The following is a 22958-nucleotide window of genomic DNA, read 5'->3' on the forward strand; positions in this document are numbered from 1 at the left end:
GGCTGGCTGCGAACCTGTGATCCTCCTGTCTCAGCCTCCCAAGGACTGGGGTTACAACTGTGCGCCACCACGCCTGGCTGGGACCGGTTTTTTTTTTTTGTTGTTGTTTTTTTTTTTTGCGGTTCTGGGGATGGAACCCAGGGGCATTCTACCTCTGAGCTACACCCCCTGCCCTATTTTTATTCTTTATTTTGAAACAGGGTCTCACTAAGTTGCAGAGGGCCTCACTAAGTAGCTGAGGCTGTCCGTGAACCGCGATCTTCTGGTCTCGGCCTCCCAAATGCTGGGATTACAAGCGTGGCCACCACGCCTGGCTGGGAGCTGCTTTTTAATGAAAGGGAGCTGAGTCCCAGTAGTCTGGCTGGGCTGTAAATCACTGGTGAGGTAGCGGCCTGATGCAAATAAAAGTCAGATCAGCTGTTTTCTTCCCTGGAACAGCCAAGAAGGAAGATCTAACCTCTGGGTCTCCCTCCACAGCCATGTCTGAGCTCAGTGATGAGGCCAGCGAGCCGGAGTTCCTGAACCGAAGCTTGTCCATGTGGCATGGGCTGGGCGCACAGGTCAGCCGGGAGGAGCTGGACGTCCCCTTGGATCTTCACACGGCTGCCTCCATCGGCCAGTACGAGGTGGTCAAGGAATGTGTGCAGCGGTAAGAGGTCTTGGGGAGTGGCCTCCGCCGCGAGCGTGAGCAGTGTCTCGGTGGCACCTTGCACAGTGCAGACTTTGGGTCCCTGTGGGGCCGGCCAGCCCTGCTTATATTCAGTGGTGACTTATGCTGAGCACTGAAAAGAGAAGGCAGTTTTAATTCTGAGGAAGAAAAGGATGGTTTAAACTTGTATAATAGCTCATAAACATTAATTTGTAGTTTATTCAAGGCAGAGTAGTTTTTTCATTTTTATTGACTGGAGATATGCCCAAAACAAACAAAAATAGAGAAAGAAAGCAGTGCTTTTTGACCTTTGCCCAGAGGTTCCTTCTCATCCCCTCGGCACACAGGAGTGGAGAAGCCAGGCTCTTGGCGACCCTCCAAGGATGGCCTCCTGGTCCCGGAAAATAGTTTGAGCACTACAGAATGCCCATGGCAGGGCTCAGTGCCACATCTTGCTCACAGTACCGTGTGAGGTGACTTCTAAGATGGGATTCATCGCCACCCCTTTGAATTCCACTGTACTTTATGCTCACTCTGTTTGCCATTTCTCGTTTGGTGACTTGGTAAAACAATATCTGAGCTGGGCATGGTGGCGCACGCTTGTAATCCCAGCATTCGGGAGGCTGAGACAGGAGGATCACAGTTCATGGACAGCCTCAGCTACTACTTAGTGAGGCCCTTTGCAGCTCAGTGAGACCCTGTTTCAACATAAAGAATAAAAAATAGGACTGGGGCTGTAGCTCAGAGGTAGAATGCCCCTGGGTTCCATCCCCAGTACTGGGGAAAAAAAAAAAGAAATATGTTCACATCAGTGGTGCCTTCCCCAGTTCCTGTGAGCCATAGCAAAGCCTCATGAAGCCTCAGGTCTCACTCAGGGATACCTGGTCTCTGGGGAAGACTGTTCCTCAGCACGGCCATCTCTAGCACTCCTGGACGAGGTGGCCTTGGATTGACCTGCACAGGCAGTCGGCAGGCCCCTCGCAGGGCTGCTAGGACACCTGATGTGATTCTCCTCTGGAAGGTTCAGTCCTTTAAAGCTTTTGGTGTTTATTAAAAAGAACAACCTGAGCCGGGCGTGGTGACGCACACTTGTAATCCCAGCATTCAGGAGGCTGAGACCGGAGGATCACGGTTCGCGGCCAGCCTCAGCTACTTAGTGAGGCCCTCTGCAACTCAGTGAGACTGGGTTTCAAAATAAAGAATAAAATATAGGGCAGGGGGTGTAGCTCGGAGGTCGAATGCCCCTGGGTTCCACCTCCAGACCTGGAAAAAAAAGAAGCAAAAAAGCAAAATAAAAAGAACAGCCTGAGCCGGGGTTGTGGTGGCTCACACTTGTAATCCCAGCATTTAGGAGGTTGAGACAGGAGGATTCCTGTTCATGGACAGCCTCAGCTACTTAGTGAGGCCCTCTGCAACTCAGTGAGACTTTGTTTCAAAATAAAGAATAAAAAATAGGGGCTGGGAGTATAACTTGGAGGTAGAATGCCCTGGGTTCAATCACTAATACTGCAAAAAAAAGAAAAAACCAGCCAGGGCATGATGGTGCACACTTATAATCCCAGTATTTGGGAGGTTGACACAGGAGGATTGAGGTTTGTGGACAGTTTGAGCTACTTAATGAAGCCCTCCACAATTTAATGAGACACTGTTTCAAAATAAAGGGTTATTTTGGGGTTGTAGCCCGAAGGTAGAAAGCCCCTGGGTTCCATCCCCAGTACTGCCAACAACAAAAAAAGGCCCAGCCCAGAATGGCTCCAGGGAGGAGGGCAAGTGTCTGCTGGTGGGGCTCTGACCCTGGCTGCGGAGCTTGCCCCCATTACGCCCCTCACTTGCCGTGAGTGCAGCTGGAGGCTTGGGAGGAGAAGCTGTGCTCGGGCAGTCTCCTCCCTTTCCACGTGCGATTTCCTCTCCTGAGGGGGCTGTAAGAATGAGCAGGGCCATTGTAGTCCTGCTCCAGAGGCGTCGAGCTTCATCCTGCTCTCCCTCCAGCTGCTGCTGCTCTCCTGTCTATGGTCAGGACCCTAGGACTGGCAGCCTGGCTGCATCCCAGAGTCTGGAGGAGACGGTAGAAGTGGAGAGTCAGTCGCTCGTGCCGTTACCTTGTGCTTCTACAAGAGGCACAGATCACGTGGACCAGCTGGCGGTTGTTACTTCCACCAGTGGAAAAGGCTGGGCACAGTGATGCTGTTGCAGGGGACTCAGCCTCCCCCTCTTCAGTTTTCCCAATTCCTGAGACAGGATTTCCAGAGACAAAAATCAGAGACAAGTTTTTTTATTATTTACCAGTAAATGGTTCAGTTGACAAGCTCATGAACCTGAGCCTGGAACAAAGGGCTCACATGATCCTTATATCCTCAGTCTCACTTTGGAGAGGGAAGGGGTAGGCTGAGATTTATTGCACCTAGCAAGGCGCTTCGCTTACGTAACATACCATTCCCCAGCTCTTTCTGGTCTTTTTTTTTTTTTTTCGTGGTACTGGGGATGGAACCCAGGGGCTCTCTACCGCTAGGCTACACTTCCAGACCTATTTTATATTTTATTTGGAAACAGGGTCTCTGAAGCCAGCGAGGCTGGCTTTGAACCTGCGTGATCCCCCTGTCTCAGCCTCCCACCACGCCTGGCACTTTTTTTTTGTTGTTGTTGTTTGTTTGTTTTTGCAGTACTGGGGATCAAACCCAGGGGCATTCTACCTCCCGGCTACAACCCTGCCTGTTGAGCTGGTGCGGGAGGTGGCTGGGCGAGGCTAGCGTGTCTTGCGCTTGTCTAGGCGAGAGCTGGATCTGAATAAGAAGAACGGTGGTGGCTGGACTCCGCTGATGTACGCCTCCTACATTGGACACGATACCGTTGTGCACCTGCTGCTGGAGGCGGGGGTGAGTGTGAATGTGCCGACCCCGGAAGGGCAGACTCCACTGATGCTCGCCTCCAGCTGTGGCAACGAGAGCATCGCCTACTTTCTCCTCCAGGTGAGCCTTGCAGGGCACAGGCCCAGGAACCCGAGGGGCGCCCTGGCAGGACGGAGGCGCCCGACTCCTTCTGATTCCTCCTGCTGACAGCTTGGAGGGCGCCGCCTGCCCGCACGGGAGGCGGCTGTAACTGCATTCTGTTCTCTCGAAGCAAGGTGCGGAGCTGGAGATGAGAGACCTTCACGGCTGGACCGCGCTCTTCCACTGCACCAGCGCCGGCCACCAGCAGATGGTCAAGTTCCTCCTGGACAGTGGCGCCAGCGCCAATGTGAGGTGATGGCTGCCTCTCGCCTGGACGCCAGGGGAGCTGGTCTCACTCTAGGGAGGGCGGATGTCGAGGCAGCAGACCAGAGGTCAGGCCACCTGCCGAGGGAGAAGGGCGGAGATGAGGGGCAGGAGGAAGGCCTGCGGGGCCTACAGGATCTGCCGGGACGTTTGCTGCGTTTTACTGGCCTCTCGAGCTTCATTGTGTTTTTTTTTTCTTTTTGCAGTACTGGGATTTATTTATTTGTTTGTTTATTTATTTATTTGCGGTTCCAGGGATGGAACCCAGGGGCTATCTACCTCTGAACTATACTCCCAGCCTTATTTTTTATTATTATTTTGAAACAGGGTCTCACTGAGTTGTAAAGGGCCTCACTAAGTAGTAGCTGAGGTTAGCCCCAAACCCGGATCCTCCTTTCTCAGCCTCCCAAATGCTGGGATTAACAAGCATGCGCCACCACGCCCGGCTTCTGCAGTACTGGGTTTTAAACCCTGGGTTTACACATGCTAGTATACTCCCAGCCCTTTTCTATTTTATTTTGAGGCATGGTTTCACCAAGTTGCCAGGGCTGGCCTTGAACTTGTGGTCCTCCTTCCTCAGGCTCCAAAGTAGCTGGGATTATCAGAATGGGTCACTGTGTCCGGCTTGGGCCTCATTGTCTTTATCTGAAGACTGGGGTCAGCAAGACCAGTGTCTGTTGTTACAGGGTTGCATGTTATGTCATAAGCCAGGGGCATAGTATAGTGAATGGCATTTATTTATATTTATTTATTTATTGTGGTACTGGGGATGGAATCCATGGGCCTTCTACCTCCAGGCTATACCCCCAGAACTACTTTTTATTTCTTTTTATTTATTTATTTGTGGCACTTAAGATGGAACCCAGGGCTACACCTCCAGACCTATTTTTTTTTTAGTCTTTTTATGTTTTGAAACAGTCTCTCACTGAGCTGTGAAGAGTCTCATTAAGTAGCTGAGGCTGTTCGGGAACTGTAATCCCTGGGTCTCCGCCTTTTGAGTGCTGGGATTAAAAGTGTGCACCACCACGCCTGGCCTTATTTTTTATGTATTTGGAAATAGTCTTGGCTAAGTTTGAAAGCTTAGCAAGACTTGAAAGCCTCATTAAGTTGCTGAGGCTGGCTTGGAACCTGCAGTCTCCTGTCTCAATCTACCAAGGGCTGGGATTACAAGCATGCACCACCAGGCCTGGCTGTGAATGGCATTAAATGACACATTAAGAGCTGGGTGTGGCAGTGCACACTTGTAATCCCCATGCTTGGGATGCTAAAGCCCCTCTCTATGCTAGAGTGAGCCGGAGAATTTCCAGCATCTGATGAAGACCAGTGGGCCACCTGATAACTTTTTCAACAGGGTGATAAAATTAAAGAATGGCTTTGATTTGCTTGAAGGATTACTTCCCTCATTTAATTGTTTAAAGTGCACATTGAGACAGGAGGATCGCACAGGTTTAAAGCCAGCCTCAGCTTCTTAGTGAGGCTCTCAGCAACTTAGTGAGACCCTATTTCTAAATAAAATAAAGCCAGGCGTGGTGGCGCACGCTTGTAATACGCACACTTTGGAGGCTGAGACAGGAGGATCACACAGGTTCGAAGCCAGCCTCAGCTACTTAGTGAGGCTCTCAGCAACTTAGTGAGACCCTGTTTCCAAATAAATATAAAATAGGTCTGGGAGTGTAGCCTGGAGGTAGAAAGTCCCTGGGTTCCACTCCCAGTACCACACACACACACATACACACACACACACACACACACACACACACACACAAACAAATATACAAACAAATAAACAAACAGGTCTGGGAGGATAGCCTGGAGGTAGAAAGCCTCTGGGTTCCACTCCCAGTACCACACACACAAAAAATTAAATAAATGACACATTAAGTGCCAATTCCTTTCTTGTCATATATATCAGGGGAGATGAGAATTTTAAAACCATCCTAAGTTTTATTTTTTATTTTCTTGTGGTACTGGGGGTGGAACCCAGGGGTTTTACCTCTGAGCTGCACCCCAGCCCTGTTTTGTTTATTTTGAAACAGGGTCTTTCCAGGTTGCAGAGGCCTCACTAAGTAGCTGAGGCTGGCTGTGAACCTATGATCCTTCTATCCCAGCCTCCCACTTCCTGGGATTATAAGTGCCTGGTACTGCGCCAGGCTCGTTTATAAGCTGGGAGGGGTCATGTTGTCTTAACCATGGCGTGGTAATACCCTGCCCCCATGGTGGGGTCTTTTTTTTTCCTTTCATTTTTGTTTTTGTTTTTGTGTGTGGAGCTGGGGTTTGAACCCAGGGTCTCAGGCATGCTGGGCAAGTGTTGTACCGCTCAGCCATACCCGACCTAGGTATGCAGCGCGGCGGGTATCAGTACCTGATGCTGGGCAGTCCTCTGGCTGTCATCCATTCTAAGACATACCATAATTTGGAATGACTGTGTGGTGCTGGGGGTTGAACCCAGGTGTTTTCTACCCCTAAGCCACACCCCTAGCCCAATTTTATTTTTTAATTAATTTATTTATTTATTTTGCAGTACTGGAGGTGGAACCCAGGGGCATGCTACACCCCCAGCCCTATTTTTTATTCTTTTATTTTGAAACAGGGTCTCACAGAGTTACAAAGGGACTCGCTAAGTAGTTGGGGCTGTCTGAGAACAGGGATCCTCCTGTCTCAGCCTCCCAAATGCTGGGATTACAAGCGTGTGCCACCACACCTGGCTCGTATTTTATTTTTATTTTGAAATAGAGTTCCAAGAGTTTCAATAAATTTTTGATTCTGGCCTCAAACCTATGATCCTCCTGTCTCAGCCTCCCAAGTATTATAGGCACGTGCCACCATGCCCAGTTTGAATGACTCTTAAGAAAGGAAAAAATACTACCAATTAAAATTCAACTTACCTATTAATTTCAAAACACATTCTGACTTCAGAAATATGAAAAATATATCTTAGAACTGATGAGAAGCAGTATTTAGCTCCTGGCTTCGAGGCAGACAGGAAGCAGCTGGGGATCAGGGGGTCCTCAAGGACACGGCTCGGGGAATGGGCCCCACACAAAGTAAGCCTCCAGTGCTGCGCGGTGAGGTGGGTTGAACTGCCGGCGTGTGGTGGTGCTGGAGACAGTGCTGGCATTCTACCTCTGAGCTGTACTCCCCCACAATTTTATTATTTTGAAACAGGGTAGTACTAAATTGCTGAGGCTGTTCTCGAACTTGAGATCCTCCTGCCTCCGCCTCTCAAGTGTGCACCACCGTGCCCATCAGCACAGAGCTTTTGGGGAGCGGGTCACCTGCATGTTGAACTCGAAGAAAGATATGCGGGCAGATGGGTGGAGCAGTTGGCTCCTGTGAGGGGTGGGGAGCAGTAACACAGGTGCAGACAGCTTGATGGAGAGATGAGAGACAGACAGGGCTTTGGGACAGAAGCCCAGCGCTGGGAATGAGCCCAGAGCACTGGCGAGCCTCCTGTGTTCTGGCTAACTCCGCATCCCAGCTCCACGGTGCCACGGGGGAGAGCGGGCGGGCGCAGGAGGCTTCGCGTGGCGGGGCCTGTCTGCTCATCACCTGCTGTGCCCACCTGCAGGGAGCCCGCGTATGGATTTACGCCTTTGATGGAAGCGGCTGCCGCTGGCCACGAGATCATCGTGCAGTATTTTCTGAACCATGTAAGTGACCCTTTTGATCAGTTTATAACTTAAGCAAATGAGGAGTCATCACTAAGATAAAAACTAGAACAATTTCTTTTACACGGAAATCACTGTTTGTCACTCATTTATTCAGTACATTTTCATTGAAAATCTACTGCTGTCAGGCGTTGAGTGGTGCCTTGGGCATTGGGGTACAGTGATGAGTACAGATCGACACCTTTTCCCATAGTGATTTTGAAAATGCTGTTTTTGGGGGAGTTACTGGGAATTTAACTATTCTACCCCCAAGTTACCCCAGCCTTTTTTCTTTTTTCTTTTGAGACAAGATCGCTGAGAGGCTTGCTTAGTTACTGAGGCTGGCCTTGAACCTGTTGTTTCCTGTCTCCGCCTAGTACTAGGTTATAGGCATATCCACCATGCCTGCGGCGCACGCTTGTCATCCCAGCATATTTGGGAGGCTGAGACTGGAGGATCATGGTTTGCGGACAGCCTCAGCTACTTAGTGAGGCCCTCCACAACTCAGTGAGACCCTATTTCAAAATAAAGAGTAAACACTGGGCGTGGTGGCGCACCCTTGTAATGCCCGCGCTTGGGAGGCGGAGACAGGAGGATCGCGCAGGTTTGAAGCCAGGCTTACTGGCTTAAGAGACCATTTTCAAATAAAAATATAAAATAGGTCTGGAAGTGTAGCCTGGAGGTAGAAGGGTTTCCAGTACCACCAAAAAAAAAAAGAAAGAAAGGAAGGAAGAAAGAAAGAAAGAAAAAATGGGCAGGGGGTATAGGTCGAGGTTGAATGCCTCTGGGTTCCATCCCCAGGCCCCCCCCAAAAAGTTATAGAAAAATATTTTAAGAAGTGAATAGCATTCATAAACCAGGTGTGGTGGCCCATGTCTATAATTCTCATAACTGGGAGGCTGAAACGGCAGGGTTGTAGGCTCAAGGCCAGTGTGCAGTAACAACAAGACTGTTGCAAAGTAAACATTGGAAGGGCGAGGGGTGTAGCTCAGCTGAAGAGCACTCCTGGGTTTAGCATCCAGCACCAAACAGAAGTAAATAACACTCATAAAATTATGTATGACAGGAGATAAAGCTCTTCCTCCCTTTGCAGCCTCCCAAGGGGCTCCCTGGGTTCATAGCCACCGCGGCTCCCTCTGCTGCATAGGTATGTCTGTGGATAGATGCGAACATGCTGCCTTTTATTTTGAACAAAAATGGAATTCTATGAAGGTTCTGCAATTTTCGAAAAACTATTTAATATACCATGGACACTGTCCTTGTACAGTATTCATGCATCATCTGTGCCATAATTATTTGATCAGTTCCTTGTTAGTAGAAGTTTAGGCTCCCAGAATTTTGCAGTGATAAAACAATGCTTCAAGCCGGGCGTGGTGGGCACGCTTGTCATCCCCGCGCCTGGGAGGCGGAGACAGGAGGATCGCGCAGGTGCGAAGCCAGCCGCGCGCTGGCTTAGGAGACCTGTTTCCAAATAAAAATATAAAATAGGTCTGGGAGTGTAGCCCGGAAGTAGAAGGGCTTCCAGGAACCCCAGTACCACCAAAAAAAAAAAAAAAAACACCAATGCTGAGAGTAATATCCTTCTACACAAATACTTGCAGTTATTTGTGTATATTATATATTTACAAGAGGGATTGCTGGTGTTCAACTGTGTGTGTGTGTGGGGGGGTAACCCAGGGACAGTCTACCTCCCAGTTACACCCCTAGCTCAATTTTATTTTTTTTATTTGAAACAGGGTCTCACTGAGTTGCAGAGGGCCTTTTTAAGTTGCTGAGGTGAGCTGTGAACCTGCAATCCTCTTGTCTCCGCTTCCCAAGTACTGGCAATACAAGTGTGCACTACCACACCTGGCCGGTGTTCAACATTTCTTTCTTTCTTACTTATTTATTTATTTATTTATTTGTGGTACTGGGGGGTGAATCCAGGGGCATTCCACCTCTGAGCATTACCCCTGGCCCTATTTTATTTTTTATTTTGAAATAAAGTCTCACTAAGTTGCAGAAGGCCTCCCTAAATTTCTGAGGCTGTCCTTGAACCTGCGATCCTCCTTTCTCAGCTCCTAAGTACTAGAATCACAGGCGTGCGCCACCATGCCCGGCTGCATGTTTCTGTTTAAACTTGGCTCTGCCAGCTGTTGTCAGCACTGGCAGCCGGAGCGCTCACCTGCCTGCAGGTTCTCACTGGGAACCTTTGCGCGTCGGGAGTGCTCTGTTTAGTGCTCTCTGCGCAGGCTGGAGTCACACATGTGGAGTGTTGGCGCTGCGAGGCTCCTAGGTGCATCTCAGAGCTTCGGGTACAGGGCCGAGCTGGGTCTCAGGCTGTGCCCTGGTTTGGAGGATGGTCTGCCAGGCTGCTGCTCTCACAAGCTGGAGTCTGTGAGGAAAAGCAGAGCGGGCCAGTGCAGAGGGGAAGGTGGGTCTCTGCATGCTCTGCCTTCCCATTCAAGAGTACAGCCTTACTCCATCCTGCACCCCCAGGCAAGATTACGAGCCTGGCGGGGAAGAGGCTGCTCCTGGCCAAAATGCCCCTCCTGCTCGCGAGGGAGCTGAGCGCAAAGCACCGCCCTCGGCCTCATGCATCCTTTCTCCCCAGGGTGCGGGCCTCTCCCACCCCGGGGGAATGGGTGCAGTGGGGAGAAGCGGGCTTGCTTCACATCCTGCCCGGCCAGCGCTGAGGGAGTGCAGGTGTTGACAGGGAGCTTGCTAACTTCCTCCACGGTCCTTCACAGGGAGTCAAAGTGGACACGAGGGACCACAGTGGCGCCACAGCCCGGATGCTGGCCAGGCAGCATGGACACATGAAGATCGTGGCCCTGATGGACACGCACTCGCCCACCCTGCCCAAGAGCCTCTACCGGAGCCCAGGTAGCTAGGCCTGCTGCGGTGCTTTGAGGAGGCTGGGTTTCCTTGGCTCTTAGGAAGGGAAGGCGGCTTCCATCCCGTGCTGTGGTTTGGCCCAGGCATCCCTGCCCCTCCCCGCTGGCTCCTGGTCTAAGGGGGAGAGAGGGGCCCTGCCAGCCTGAAGATGTGCACAGCACATGGGGTGCACAGCCTGGGACCCTCCGTGTGGGTCTCTCCTGTTCTTTATTGTTTGATTTTGCCAGTGGTATTGTTGCCATCTGTTTTGATTTTTAACAGTCAAATGTATTCATCTTTATTGCCTCTGGATTTTGAGTCATAACAAATCTTTCCCAGCTCAGTGCAGTGACATACACCTATAATCCCAATGACTTGGGAGGCTGAGGCAAAAGGATACAAGTTCAAGTCCAGCCTGGGCTTTCTACCTCTGAGCTACACTCCCAGTCCTATTTTTATATTTTATTAGAAACAGGGTCTCACTAAGTTGATGAGAGCCTCACTAAGTAGCTGAGGCTGGCTTCGAACCTGTGTGATCCTCCTGTCTCAGCCTCCCAAGCGCTGGGATTACAAGTGTGCGCCACCACGCCCAGCTAAACGCAAACCTTTTATTTTGAGATGGTTCTCTGGTTCAAAGCTGAGGCCTTGAATTTTCGGTCTTCCAACCTTGTTCTCCTGTAAAGCTAAGGTTCAGCTGCAGGCTACTGTGCTAGGAAATTTGATCTTTTTCCAGGTGGCCACACAGCTGTCCCAGCATCATTTATGTCAATGTCCTTCTTTGCTGAGCGTGGTGGCGCACGCTTGTAATCCCAGCATTCGGGAGGCTTAGCCCAGAGGATTGTGGTTCACAGACAGCCTCAGCTACTTAGTGAGGCCCTCTGCAACTTAGTGAGACCCTGTTTCAAAATAAAGAATAAAAATAGGGCAGGGGGTGTAGCTCAGAGGTAGAATGCCCCTGGGTTCCATCCCCAGATCCACAAAAAGTCTGTCTCTGACCTAGTGCTTGGAGAGGCCACCCTTGTCAGAGGTCACCTTCCGTTTTGCTGGTCTGCCCCTGCGGTTCAGTCGCATGGGCCTGTGTTTACGCGCTGTTGGGTCAGGGGCTTCCCGTAGCGTGTTCTACCACAGGGCAGGTCTCGTCCCCTCACCACTTGCCCTTTCAGTGTTTGCCAGCTATTGCTTGTTAGTTTTTCTGTACAAACTTGAAATATCACTTTTTCTAGTTTCTTTAAAAGGTTGATATTTTTATTGAGATTGTAGTAAATCTATAAATTTCCTGTGTCTTTCTGTTGTTGAATCTCTCCATCCAAAGCAAGGGTGCTCATTCTGAAGGATCCGCCGTCTGTGTTGCGGTCAGCGGGTCCTGAGCTGGACCTGCCGCAGCAGGTGTCTTGCTGTGATGCTCAGTGCGCCCTGGCCGGTCACTGGCAGCAGGGCTGCGGCCTGTTCTGCCCTTGCCTGCTCCTTCACGTTGCAGCGCTCTGCAGCGGCCTTCACCTTGCTGGCCTCCCTGGACCCTTGCCCTGCATGACTCCCTTTATCTGCTCAGGTACATCCCTGCTCATGCAGGAAAGAGTGGCCCCTGGGCCCCCGTGGGTCCTTGGCTCCGTTATTGCTGGCCAGCTGCCCAGAGCCAGGCTTAGCCCAGCTCCTGCCAACTCAAGGGAGGAAAAGTAACGTGTCTGCATTTACCAACTCCAGCTCCTCCTGTAATGCCTCTTAAAGTAGAACCAGATGGGAGCCTTATACAAATAATGCCTGGGTTTTGCCTTATAGATATGATCAATTATGAAAAACTGTGAGTGTTCAGATTGAAGGCATGTCAAGCTCTGAGTTTTAAGGGTACTGATTGATTTACTTGGTAAAACATCAAATACATGGTGTTTGCTCCCAGTCATTTGGGTTGAAAATATAAAACTGCTGGGCCGGGCGTGGTGGCTCACACTTGTAATCCCCGTGCTTGGGAGGCGGAGACAGGATTGCAGGTTCGAAGTCAGCCACGCTGGCTTAAGAGACCCTGTTTCCAAAATTTAAAAAAAAAAAAAAAAATGGTCTGGGAGTGTAGCCCGGAGGTGGCCGGGTTTCTAGGAACCCCAGTACCACCACCAAAAAAAAAAAAAAAAGAGCCAGGCGTGGTGGCGCACGCTTGTAATCCTCTCGCTTGGGAGGCTGAGACAGGAGGATCGCACAGGTTTAAAGCCAGCCTCAGCTACTGAGTGAGGCTTTCGGCAACTTAGTGAGACCCTGTTTCCAAAAAAAAAAAAATCCAACCCCAGTACCACCAAAAAAAAATATATATATATATATAGATAGATAGATAGATATAGAAATATAGATAATGTATGTATATAACTGCTTAAGACATTGTGACTCATAGTACCATATTTTTATGAAGCAGTGTACTTATGAATTAAGAATTAAACTCTGCTGTCTTCACTAACATTTCATTTCCTCTTGGCCCAGAGAATGGACTCACCAGTGCAGTATTCAAGTCAAGTCTTGTAATTTATTTATTTATTTATCTATTTATTTATTTATTTTGTGGTACTGGGGATGGAACCCAAGGGTATTCTACCTCTGAGCTACACCTCCAGCCCTACTTTTTAGTCTTTATTTGGAAAAAGGGTCTAAGTTGCAGAGGGCCTCAATAAGTAGCCGAAGCTCTGCAAACCTGTGATCCTCCTGTCTCAGCCTCCCACGTGCTGGGATGACAAGTATGCACCGCCATGCCCGACTCACTCCGTTCTTCTTAAGAATACTAGTTATAAGTCGGGCGTGGTGGCACATGCTTGTAATCCAAGCATTTGGGAGGAGGTTGAGACAGGAGGATCACAGACAGCCTCAGCTACTTAATGAGGCCCTCTGCAACTCAGTGAGACCCTGTTGAAAATAAAGAATAAGCTGGGCGTGGTGGCACAAGCTTGTAATCCCAGCGCTCAGGGGGCTAAGACAGGAGGATCGCATGGGTTCGAAGCCAGCCTCGGCTACTTAGGCTCTCAGCAACTTAGTGAGACGCTGTTTCCAAATAAAATATAAAATAGGTCTGGGAGTATAGCCCGGAGGTAGAAAGCCTCTGAGTTCCACCCCCAGTACCACAAAAAATAAAATAAAGAATAAAAATAGGAGCCGGGCATGGTGGCGACACTTGTAATCACGGACAGCCTCAGCTAATTAGTGAGGCCTTCTGCAACTTAGTGAGACCCTGTTTCAAAATAAATAATAAGAAAACGGGAGGGGTGTAGCTTGGAGGTCAAATGCCCCTGGGTTCCATCCTCAGACCTGCCCCCCCCCCAAAAAAAAAAAAAGAATAGGGCTGGGAGTGTAGCTTGAAGATAGAATCCCCCTGAATTCCATTCCCAGTACTGAAAAAATACTAGTTATGATTATTTTCTTCCATTTTATCATAAAAACTGGTAAACTAGTCCGCTGCTGAGTGTATTGTCTTAGAAGTATTGGTTTCTGGCCTGCAGAATACGAGGATCTGAGCTCTTCGGATGAATCCTGCCCTATTGTCCCGAGACAGAGGCCCTGTCGGAGGAAGGGCCTGAGCATCCACGAGGGCCCGCGCGCCCTGGCCAGGATCACGGCTGTTGGCCTTGGAGGTGAGCCGCAGCCTGGCTTGGTGAGTGCCCACGTGGCTGGGGGTCTGTGCTGCCGCGTCTCAAGACTCGGTCGGTCGCCACAAAAATAGAACAACTCTTAGGCCCCGGGGGTGTGGGCCAGGCCTGGGCCTCACTGGCAATGGGAAGAAGCAGTCACTGGCTGGCCCTTGGGTTTGGGTTCATCTCCCTCTCACTGGTTAAAATAAGAAGTGGAACTGTTTTTGAAACTAAGCTCAGATTTCATTCACTGCATGGGTCAACTCTAGCCCTCTGGCTGCCTCCTTACAGCCTTGGCCAGGTCACTGTGCAAGTAGATGAGAGGGTGAGCGCGGACCCCCGGCCTGAGCCCTGAGGCTGGTGCCTGTGACACGAGGGACGGGCCGTGCTGCCGTGCTCCTGTGCGTTTATGTGCCTCATCGTGTACACAGAGCAGGTGCCTCCGCGGGGCTATGTGACCTTCTCCAGCAGTGACGAGAACCCCCTGGAAGGCCAGGGCCTGTGCTACAGAGACGTCACGTCCCCCATCAATGAGCGCGATGTGGAGAGCAGCAGCAGCAGCAGCCGGGGTACGCCTCCTGCCCATCCTGCGGGGCTCCCTAGAGCGAGGACTCTAGAAGGCCAGTTGTTGTGAGGAAACCAGAGTCTGCAGTGGGGCAGGTGAGGGGAGCATTCGGTCCAGAGTCCCCACGGGGCAGTCCCGGTGGGAAGGCCTTGAGGCCCTCACAGCCGCCCTCCTGAGGGAGATGTGCGTTTAATCTGGCAGCTGTTTACCCAGTGCCCGCCATGCACCAGGAACCCCCCAGAAAAGCCCGTGCCTCCGCACCGTGGAGTGCGGACTCTGGGCCATACTTCACTGAACAAAGCAGATCACAGAGGCCCCCTGCTGCCCCATGGAGGCCCCCTGCTGCCCCGCAGAACCCCTTTGCAGTCCTGTGGAGGCCCCTTTGCTGTCCCATGGCGGTCCCTCTGCAGGCCCGTGGAGGTCCGGCGGAGCCCCTTTGTAGTCCTGCGGAGCCCCTGTGCAGGCCTGCATTGGCCTGTCGTCAGGTGCCCTGTCTTCCCTGTTACCAGAGGAGCCTGCTTTCTGTGCCAGCCTCGGGGCCGTACGGAGCAGCATCAGGGGCCTGGCGAGTGCCCAGGGGCTCAGCAGCGAAGCCTCCATGGAGAGCAACGAGGTGAAGCCTCTTACTCGGTTCCCACCCCCTCTTCCCTTGGCGTCATGGGGGTGGCTCTGCCTTGGCAGATCTGGTGCCAGGTGTTAGCGCTCGTCTCTGCTGTGCTTGGGAGGCACTGTCTGGGGCCACCCCTGGGAGCTGCCTGAGTCCTGGTGGCACCGGCTGCAGGGTCACCCAGAGGCCTCTGCATGGCGGCGGCAGTGGGCGTTCAGTGAAGCTTCGAGGCCCAGCCGCCCTGAGAGGGAGGCAAAGCCAGAAGCCTGAGGCGGAGAGCAGAGCTTGGCTGCGCAGTGTGGCTGAGTCCTGAATTGCTCCTGACTTGGCCTCTGACGGCAGGATTCAGATCACGCCCGTAAAAGCTCCGTCCGCAAACAGACCAAAAGTCACATGAAGACCAAGAATCGCCACAGCACCAGTGATGGCCAGTGGTCTCCCAGTGCTGGGGCTTCTGGGACAGCCTGTCCCCCAGAACCTGTCCGCCAGGATGAGAGGTCCTCCTACGCAGGCCCTCAGGTAGGACGGTTGGGAAATCTGCTGTCTGTGCCCTTGGTGAGATGGTGCTCTTGTGACTGAGAGGCGTTTCTTAAGTATGAAGGACCAGGTGATGTTGAGAGAACACAGAGGTGGTAGGTTTTCACAAATCACCTAGAAACCTCCTCGGCTCGGGGTCTGTGGCCCAAGGCCTGGCTGATGCCCGTCCCCTGTGGAAGAGGCTTTCTGTCCATTCGCGACTTGGCCTCCCAGGCTTGGAAGGAAAGAAACAGGGCTGATTTTCAGAGCTGCTCTCGGAGTCAGGGACAAGCTGAGGGTCATGGTGGCAAGTCACACGGACTGATGAGAACTGCACAGCGCCCTCTCCCTGGCCACCTGGTGTGGTCTGCACTTCTGCCTGTCAGCTCCTGAGATGAACGGTGTTTGGAGAGCTTACAGCTGTAGTGGGATCTTAGGGCTGTTTCTTTGAGGAAAATGGTGGAAGAATCACCTTAAAAAATGTGTTCATTTGCCGGGCATGGTGGTGCACACTTAAAATCCCAGCACTTAGGAGGCTGAGACAGGAGGATTGCACAGATTCGAAGCCAGCCTTAGCTACTTAGCCAGGCTCTCAGCAACTTAGTGAGACCCTGTTTCCAAATAAAATATAAATATAAAAATAGGTTTGGTAGTGTAGACCGGAGTTAGAAAGCCCCTAGGTTCGTTCCATCCTCAGTACCCACACACACACAAATGTTCGATCACTCAAAGCAACAAAGAGTGGGCTGGGGATGTAGCTCAGTGGTAAAAATGCTTGCCTAACACGCACAAGGACCTATGTTCAATTCCCAGTACTGCAAAGCAGTAGCAACATCAAAAGCAACAAAAACACAAATTCTGAAGTTGAAAATACAACTGAGCTGGGCAAGGTGGCCCATTCCTGTGGTCTCTTCTTGGGAGGCTGAGACAGGAGGCTGTTTTGAAGACAGCCTCAACAGTGTAGTGAGACTTTCAGTAACCTACAAAGACCCTATTTCAAAACAGAATAAGGCTGGGCGTGGTGGCGCACACTTGTAATCCCAGCATTTAGGAGGCTGGGGCTGAAGGATGGAGTTCGCAGACAGCCTTGGCTACTTAGCGAGGCCCTTCTCAACTCAGTGAGACCCTGTTTCAAAAATAAAAAGACTTAAGAACTAGGGCTGGGGATGTAGCTTGAAGGTACAAGTGTCCCTGGGTTCCTTCCACAGTACCGAAAAACAAACAAAAAAAAAAACAATAAGGGCTGGGGGTGTAGCATGGAGGAAGAATGCCTCTGGGTTCCACCCTCATTGCTCCCTCTCACACATGTAAAACTGAAGTGAAAGTATCACTAGCTGAGCTCAGTAGCAGATTGAAGTCGGCAAGAATCAGCAAGCGACACAGGCCGTCTGAGGACGTCTACTGAGAAGCAGAAGGGATAAGACGTGAACAGACCAAGTGTGCAGTGGTGGCGTGCTGGGGAGCAGAGGGAGCGGTTCAGGAACAGCCTGGCCTTCCCTGTGTGACCAGGGCCCGGTCTGTACACACTGCTCAGTGAACTCAGCACTGCTGGGTAAGAGTTCCCAGAGGAGAGGGGCGCCACCAGGGGCTCTCGGAGCCGTGTGCAGGGGCAGGCAAGGCCCCGGGTAACAGAAGGGCGCAGCAGCCCAGGAGCGTGCCTCAGCTGCTCGGGGTGTGTAGACTCTGCTCTGCCTGAGGTGTGGGGGGCAGTGTGGGCCTCCACTGGACAAGTTGTTCTGGAACTGACTTGGGGTCCAGCAGGCTCGGAGCAGGTTGTGACGTCAGGAAAGCATGCGTGGCAAGGCAGGGAGAGGTTCTGGGTCGCCGTCACCCCCAAGGCCGCCTGCTTGTCCTTTGCCCCCTAGGACCTTGCGGCCCTGCTGGAGCAGATTGGGTGTCTGAAGTACCTGCAGGTGTTTGAGGAGCAGGATGTGGACCTGCGCATCTTCCTGACCCTCACCGAGAGCGACTTGAAGGAAATTGGCATCACGTGAGTCCGTCCACTGCCTTCATCCCCGCGGTGAGCTTGCTTCCTCCTGCATCCTGTCCCTCTCACTGCCCGCCCGGGCACAGGGCCCAGGTGCCTGCTGACATCACTGCATTCGGGCCCGGGACCTCACCTACCGTCTGCCGCTTTGGGGTCTTCATGGGCTTCATTGCCTCTTCCATGAGTAGAACGTGCGAACTCTGCAAGCGGCTGTCCAGCCCGAGGCAGCAGGACAGCGCAGGGTTTCTTGTTTATGCTGCTTCTTAGAACATGTTACAACCTTGGATAGAAAGTGTTTTAACACAGTCCAAAGAACTTAGCCTGGCTCTGGAACTATCCCAAATACCAGGGGTGAGCAGAGATCGAGGTCTGTCCCTTGTCAGAGTCCTTGTAGTGATGCTGGCACTCCCAAGTGCTCTCGTGCTCGGCCCTCCTGGGCATCAGGGGGCACCCTTGACCTGAGCCGGTATTTCCTCAGATCGCTTCTAGACGCTTCCTGGTGGCCTGTATTTCTCTGCAGGACTCCCTGAGCACTGCTTGCTTTTTTGGGGAGGGGGGTACTACGGGTTCAACCCAGGGACATTCTACCCCTGAGCCACACCCCCACCCTTTTATATTTTGAAACAGTGTCTTTCCAAGTTGCTGAGGCTGGCCTTGAACCTGCAGTCCTCCTGTGGCAGGCTCCTGAGCGTTTCTTACAGGGGCAAGTCTAGTGGTCAGGACTCCCTCAGCTCTGGGAAAGGATGTCTTGACATTTTGTCTCTGATATATCTCACCAGCCCTTTTTATTTTTGGAAACAGGGTCATTAGGTTGCCGAGTGCCACAGTGTCGCTGAGGCTGGCCTCGATCCTCTGGCCCTCCCGTTTCAGCCCCCAAAGTTCCCCGCGAGTTCTGCGGTGACTCTGAGGTGCTGTGGCCAGCACCTCCGTGGCTGTCCCCAGGGCCGTCTCGTGCATCTCCGCCCTTGGCCCTCAGACTCCCCCGGGGCACCTCGCTCCCCGGGCCTGTGTGGTGCGCACTTGATGGGGTCCCGTGTCCCTTGGGCTGCACTCACTTTCCTCCTCTCTGCTCCTCGGTCGTCTCCATCATTTTCCTTCTTTGTTGGTTCTTCCGCCTGCTCGCATCTATGTTTGAACTCTGGAGAGTTTCTCATCTTGGCTGTTGTACTCTCGGTTCAAGTTACTTTGGTTTCTCTCCTGGTGTTGCTTTGCTTTGACAGCCCTGCGTCTTCCTTAGCTCTCTGAGTGGCGTGTTCTGGGGTCAGGCCCCCTTGCCAGGGTTTGCTCTCGGCGGTCTGTCTTTGCTGAGGGTGGGCCTCAGTCTCTTTTAAACATATATAGTGACTTGCTAGTTCTTGTCCGCACGCGCCACTCAGGCCTCTGTGTCCAGAGCGCCGAGGCAGTTGTCTGGGTGGGGGAGACAGACTCCTGGCGGTCTTCCCAGAATCCTCTCTGCAGGTTAACCTTTGAGAGCTCCTGCAAAGGCAGAGTAGTTGTCTGCAGCCTGGAGCCAGCGGCTGGGAATGGAATGCCCCATGCTCCATGGGCTGTTCTTCAGAGCTAGAGTTCCCTAGCAGAGAACCTTGGTGGCAGGACAGCCTGTGGGGTCTCCAACACATGGTGGTTACTGACATGGGCCCTTCCCCGACTCGCCCGTGCAGGTTGTTTGGGCCCAAAAGGAAGATGACCTCTGCCATCGCCCGCTGGCACAGCAGTGCCCGTCCCCCCAGCGATGCCCTGGAGCTGGCCTATGCCGACCGGCTGGAGGCCGAGATGCAGGAGCTGGCCATCCAGCTGCACAAGGCAAGTGGGGAGGGGGTACAGGGGGGGAGGGGGGAAACACCCACAGTGGGTAGAAGGGGCAGCCTCAGGCCCGGGGCCCACCCAGTCTGGCCCCCGCCCACAGCGCTGTGAGGAGGTGGAGGCCATGCGCGGCCAGGTGTCCCAGGAGCAGGAGCTGCGGGCCGTGGTGGAGAGCTGCCTGCTGGAGCAGGACAGCGCCCGCAAGGACGTCCACGCCCAGCTACAGGAGACCTGGGCCCTGGCCCAGGATGCCGCCCTCGTCCTAGAGCAGCTGCGGTGAGTAGCTGAGCTTTCCTAGGGCAGACCCTTGTGTCCATGGGGCGCGCGGCAGAGGAGGCTGCTCCTGTGGCGTCCGGGGCCAGCATGCTCTCCTTACTGTAAGCAAGCGGCAGATCGGGCCTGGGTTCCCTCAGTGCCCCAACTTTTCCTCCAGCCCTGCCCATCACCAGCAGGGCAGGCGTAGGCACTGAGGGCTGTAGGGATCGCACGGGTCTCCTGCTCGTCAGCGCGGCTTTCCTGGGCTGCCTGCTGTCCAGCCGCAGAGCAGCATACGCTCCCTGCCCTGGGGCATGGGTCTGCCGTAGGTCTCCGCCTCACCAGCTTGGTCTTGTGTCTGGCAGAGCCTGTCAAGCCGAGCTCTCTGCCCGAGTGAGGCAGGACCGGTCCTACAGCATGGGCGCCCTGGGCCCAGCCCTACCCCCAGCAGGTAAGAACAGTGGCCTGGCTCTGGACTGGGCAGGGGCAGGCAGGAAAGCCTGTGACTGTCGCCTTTGCGCCCCACCCTCCCGAGGCAGCTGCTCCTCAGCGACTTCTCTCCAGCTGGGGCCACCCCAGGGCACAGCTTGGCTTGAGCCAGAGATTCAACGTTTCCTAATGCTTTGGTCAGCAGGCAGGGCGGGTGTCTAGTCTCCTAGACTCCATTTGGGAGGAGCACAGTAGGGCACCCTGCCTCACGCTGGTGTGTGGGAGGGTCTCCTGGCTGTGAGGACACACTCCTGGCTGACTGAGTCCTCTGCACTACAGACTCCAAGGGCTGGCATGCCTCCCTGCAGGCCATGAGCCTCCCCGAGCTGTCAGGAGCCCTTGAAAACCGAATCCATGAGATGGGTGAGTCTCTAGCCCGGGACCAGGCTCTGGTGGGATAGAGGCAGAGGGACCCTTTCCAGGGAAGCAGGTCCGAGTCCACCCTGGAGGCTGGCCTGTGGCTGGGCTCAGTCCTGCTGGGGCCACACCCCAGTCAGCCTGGAGGAGCTCATGCCATCCACCCGGTGACCTGGCCCCTTCCTTCCTGCTGCATCCTCAGGGCGAGCGCTGTGCTCCGTGACCCAGAGCCTGGAGAAGCTGCAGGTGCTCAGTGGAAAGAAGTGGCGGGAGCCCTGAGCAGGAGGGAGGTGAGTGTCTGCAGCCGAGGCAGGGGACGGAAGCACCAGAGCCTGCCCAGCCCTGGACCAGCGGCTCCCTCCCTCCTCAGCAGGGCATTTTCTTTTTCAGAATCTGACGTCGGGTGATCGATCCACCCTGAAGCTGTGTGCCAGGAAGACCAGAGGCCCGTGAGCAGGCGGCTGCAACAGCCCAGGCCCCTAGTGGGGCCAAGGATCAGGCCCAGGAGCAGCCTACAGAGGAGGGAAGGAGCTGTGGCCCCTGCGAGGGGGGCAGAGTCGGCTCTGAGCAGGACAAGGGCTCACCCAGACTTCGTGGTGAGGCCCCCAGCTCATGGGCACCAGGCAGGCCCTTGGGAGACGGTGTCCTTCCACGTGTGGGTGCCACAGAGATATGACCAGGACACCTAGAAAAGTGCCATTCATTGGAAAATAAAATTAAACATCAGCCAGTGGGGCTCAGTTGTCATATGACGTGCAGTGTGGGCCTACTCCAGACACTGACCCTGGTGACCCGAGTGGACGTCCTTGCTGCCCAGGCCACCCAGTGCCCTGCCTGCTCACCTCGGGCAGCCAGAGTCCAACATAAGATGAGCTGCTAGGAAGGCCAGACCACGGAATGAGCGTGAGCCAGGTACAGGCCATTTGCTTACGGCAGAGTGCCTCTTCCACGCCCAGTGGCTCTTACCTGAGCCGACTGGAAGCTGGCAGCGCTGTCCTCACAGCCGGCACAGGCTATACAGGGTTTCCAGCTGCCCTACATCTTCCTAGGTGTGGGCCCTAGCAGTGCCGGCTGTGGCCTTCCTGCGGGTCCTCTGCACACCAAACCTGTACTGCCAGACCCTCTGGAGTTGCTCGCACGGTGCTGAGGGGGACAAGGGCGGCCTTTCAGAGCACAAGTCAGGAGCAGCCAGGGCCGGGTCTCGGCACCAACCACTGGCCAGACTGGTGGCCTCCAGGGGCCAGGGCTGGAGATATCCTGGTAGACACAGCGCCCCTGCTTCTGAGCCACACCCAGTGCCCAGGGACAGAGAACCTCTCTCGTGCCTGGCCCCCATCCAGGAGGACATGGCACCTGCTCAAATGGCCTGAACAGAGGCGTCACCTTCAAGCCCAGTCCTGGGTGTCTGTCCAGAAACTTGACAGCAGCAAAGCAGTGTCGTTGCCGGCTTTCTCCTCCAACTTCACAGAGGCAAGGCCACTTTGAAGCTTCACCCACCCTTCACACAAGAAGAGAGCTCCAGCCCAGGCTGAGAGCCCAAGGCCAAGCCCAGCTGCCCACCCCTGCCCCCATACTCAGTTTCTGTGTCCTGGAAGGGTCCAGCCCCTTCCCAGAAACCACACAAACGGCCTGCGCTGTCATTTCTGTCAACCAGTAAGTTTAAAGACCATACGCCCCCTTCCAATGAGATGCACCATCAGTGTAGCTCACTAATGACAAAAAGCGCCAACGCAGCCTAAAACATTCTCCCTCCCTCTCCTTCCTCCTTCCCTCCTGCAGTTTGCGCTCTTTTCTTTTTTTGGCAGGTCTGCAGATGGAACCCAGGGGCATTTGACCTCCAAGCTTCATCCCCTGCCATATTTTTTTTATTCTTTATTTTCAAACAGAGCCTCACTAAGTAGCTGAGGCTGTCCGCGAACCGCGACCCTCCTGTCTCAGCCTCCTGAAAGCTGGGATTACAAGTGTGCCCACTGTGCCCGGCTTCTCCTTTTTCTTTATGTTCTCTCTGCCTGCCTTTCTAATCGACGTGCGTCTGTTGGCTGCATGGTCAAATCTGGTAGCGTCTTGCCCTGGACACACGAACTTAGGTGAACTTAGTACGTCTCAAAATGAACAGAACGGCACTCAACCTGAGCTGGCTCAGAAAGGACGCAGGAACAAAACCTAGAGAAAGGCCGCCTCCACCAGGACCGCCTCCTGCAAGGCCTGGCGGTGAGGGCCTCACGCAGGCCAGCAGCGGCCAGAGCAGCAGCCAGGAGGGGCGCGCGCGAGCCAGAGGACAGTGCGCGGGGGTCCCCGGCCCACGGGCAGGTGGCCGGCGGGCCTCCTCTGGAGGGGCAGCTTCTGCATGTGGTGAGCACCGAGGGCAAGCAGCAGC

General features: G+C 53.5%; 1 protein-coding gene across 3 annotated transcripts; it reads left to right on the forward strand.

Moving 5' to 3' along the window:
- Positions 1 to 479: 479 nt before the first annotated feature.
- On the forward strand, positions 480 to 20860 carry ANKS3 (ankyrin repeat and sterile alpha motif domain containing 3; the record flags this gene model as incomplete). Of its 3 annotated transcripts, none has more annotated exons than XM_080702302.1 (15): positions 480 to 649; positions 3417 to 3615; positions 3767 to 3888; positions 7469 to 7550; positions 10277 to 10412; positions 13874 to 14029; positions 14434 to 14571; positions 15077 to 15180; positions 15517 to 15693; positions 17556 to 17680; positions 19339 to 19480; positions 19584 to 19756; positions 20101 to 20186; positions 20504 to 20587; positions 20784 to 20860. In XM_080702302.1, the coding sequence occupies 15 exons, from the start codon at positions 480 to 482 to the stop codon at positions 20858 to 20860; spliced, it is 1971 nt and encodes a 656-aa protein (XP_080558428.1). The 3 variants fall into 3 exon arrangements, with proteins under 3 accessions (XP_080558428.1, XP_080558429.1, XP_080558427.1); XM_080702303.1 differs by having other exon boundaries at positions 13874 to 14025; positions 14436 to 14571; XM_080702301.1 differs by having other exon boundaries at positions 20504 to 20616; positions 20718 to 20804.
- Positions 20861 to 22958: the final 2098 nt, after the last annotated feature.

Source organism: Muscardinus avellanarius (assembly GCF_963383645.1).
Source record: "Muscardinus avellanarius genome assembly, chromosome: 10".
In the NCBI taxonomy this organism is placed as follows: Eukaryota; Metazoa; Chordata; class Mammalia; order Rodentia; family Gliridae; genus Muscardinus; species Muscardinus avellanarius.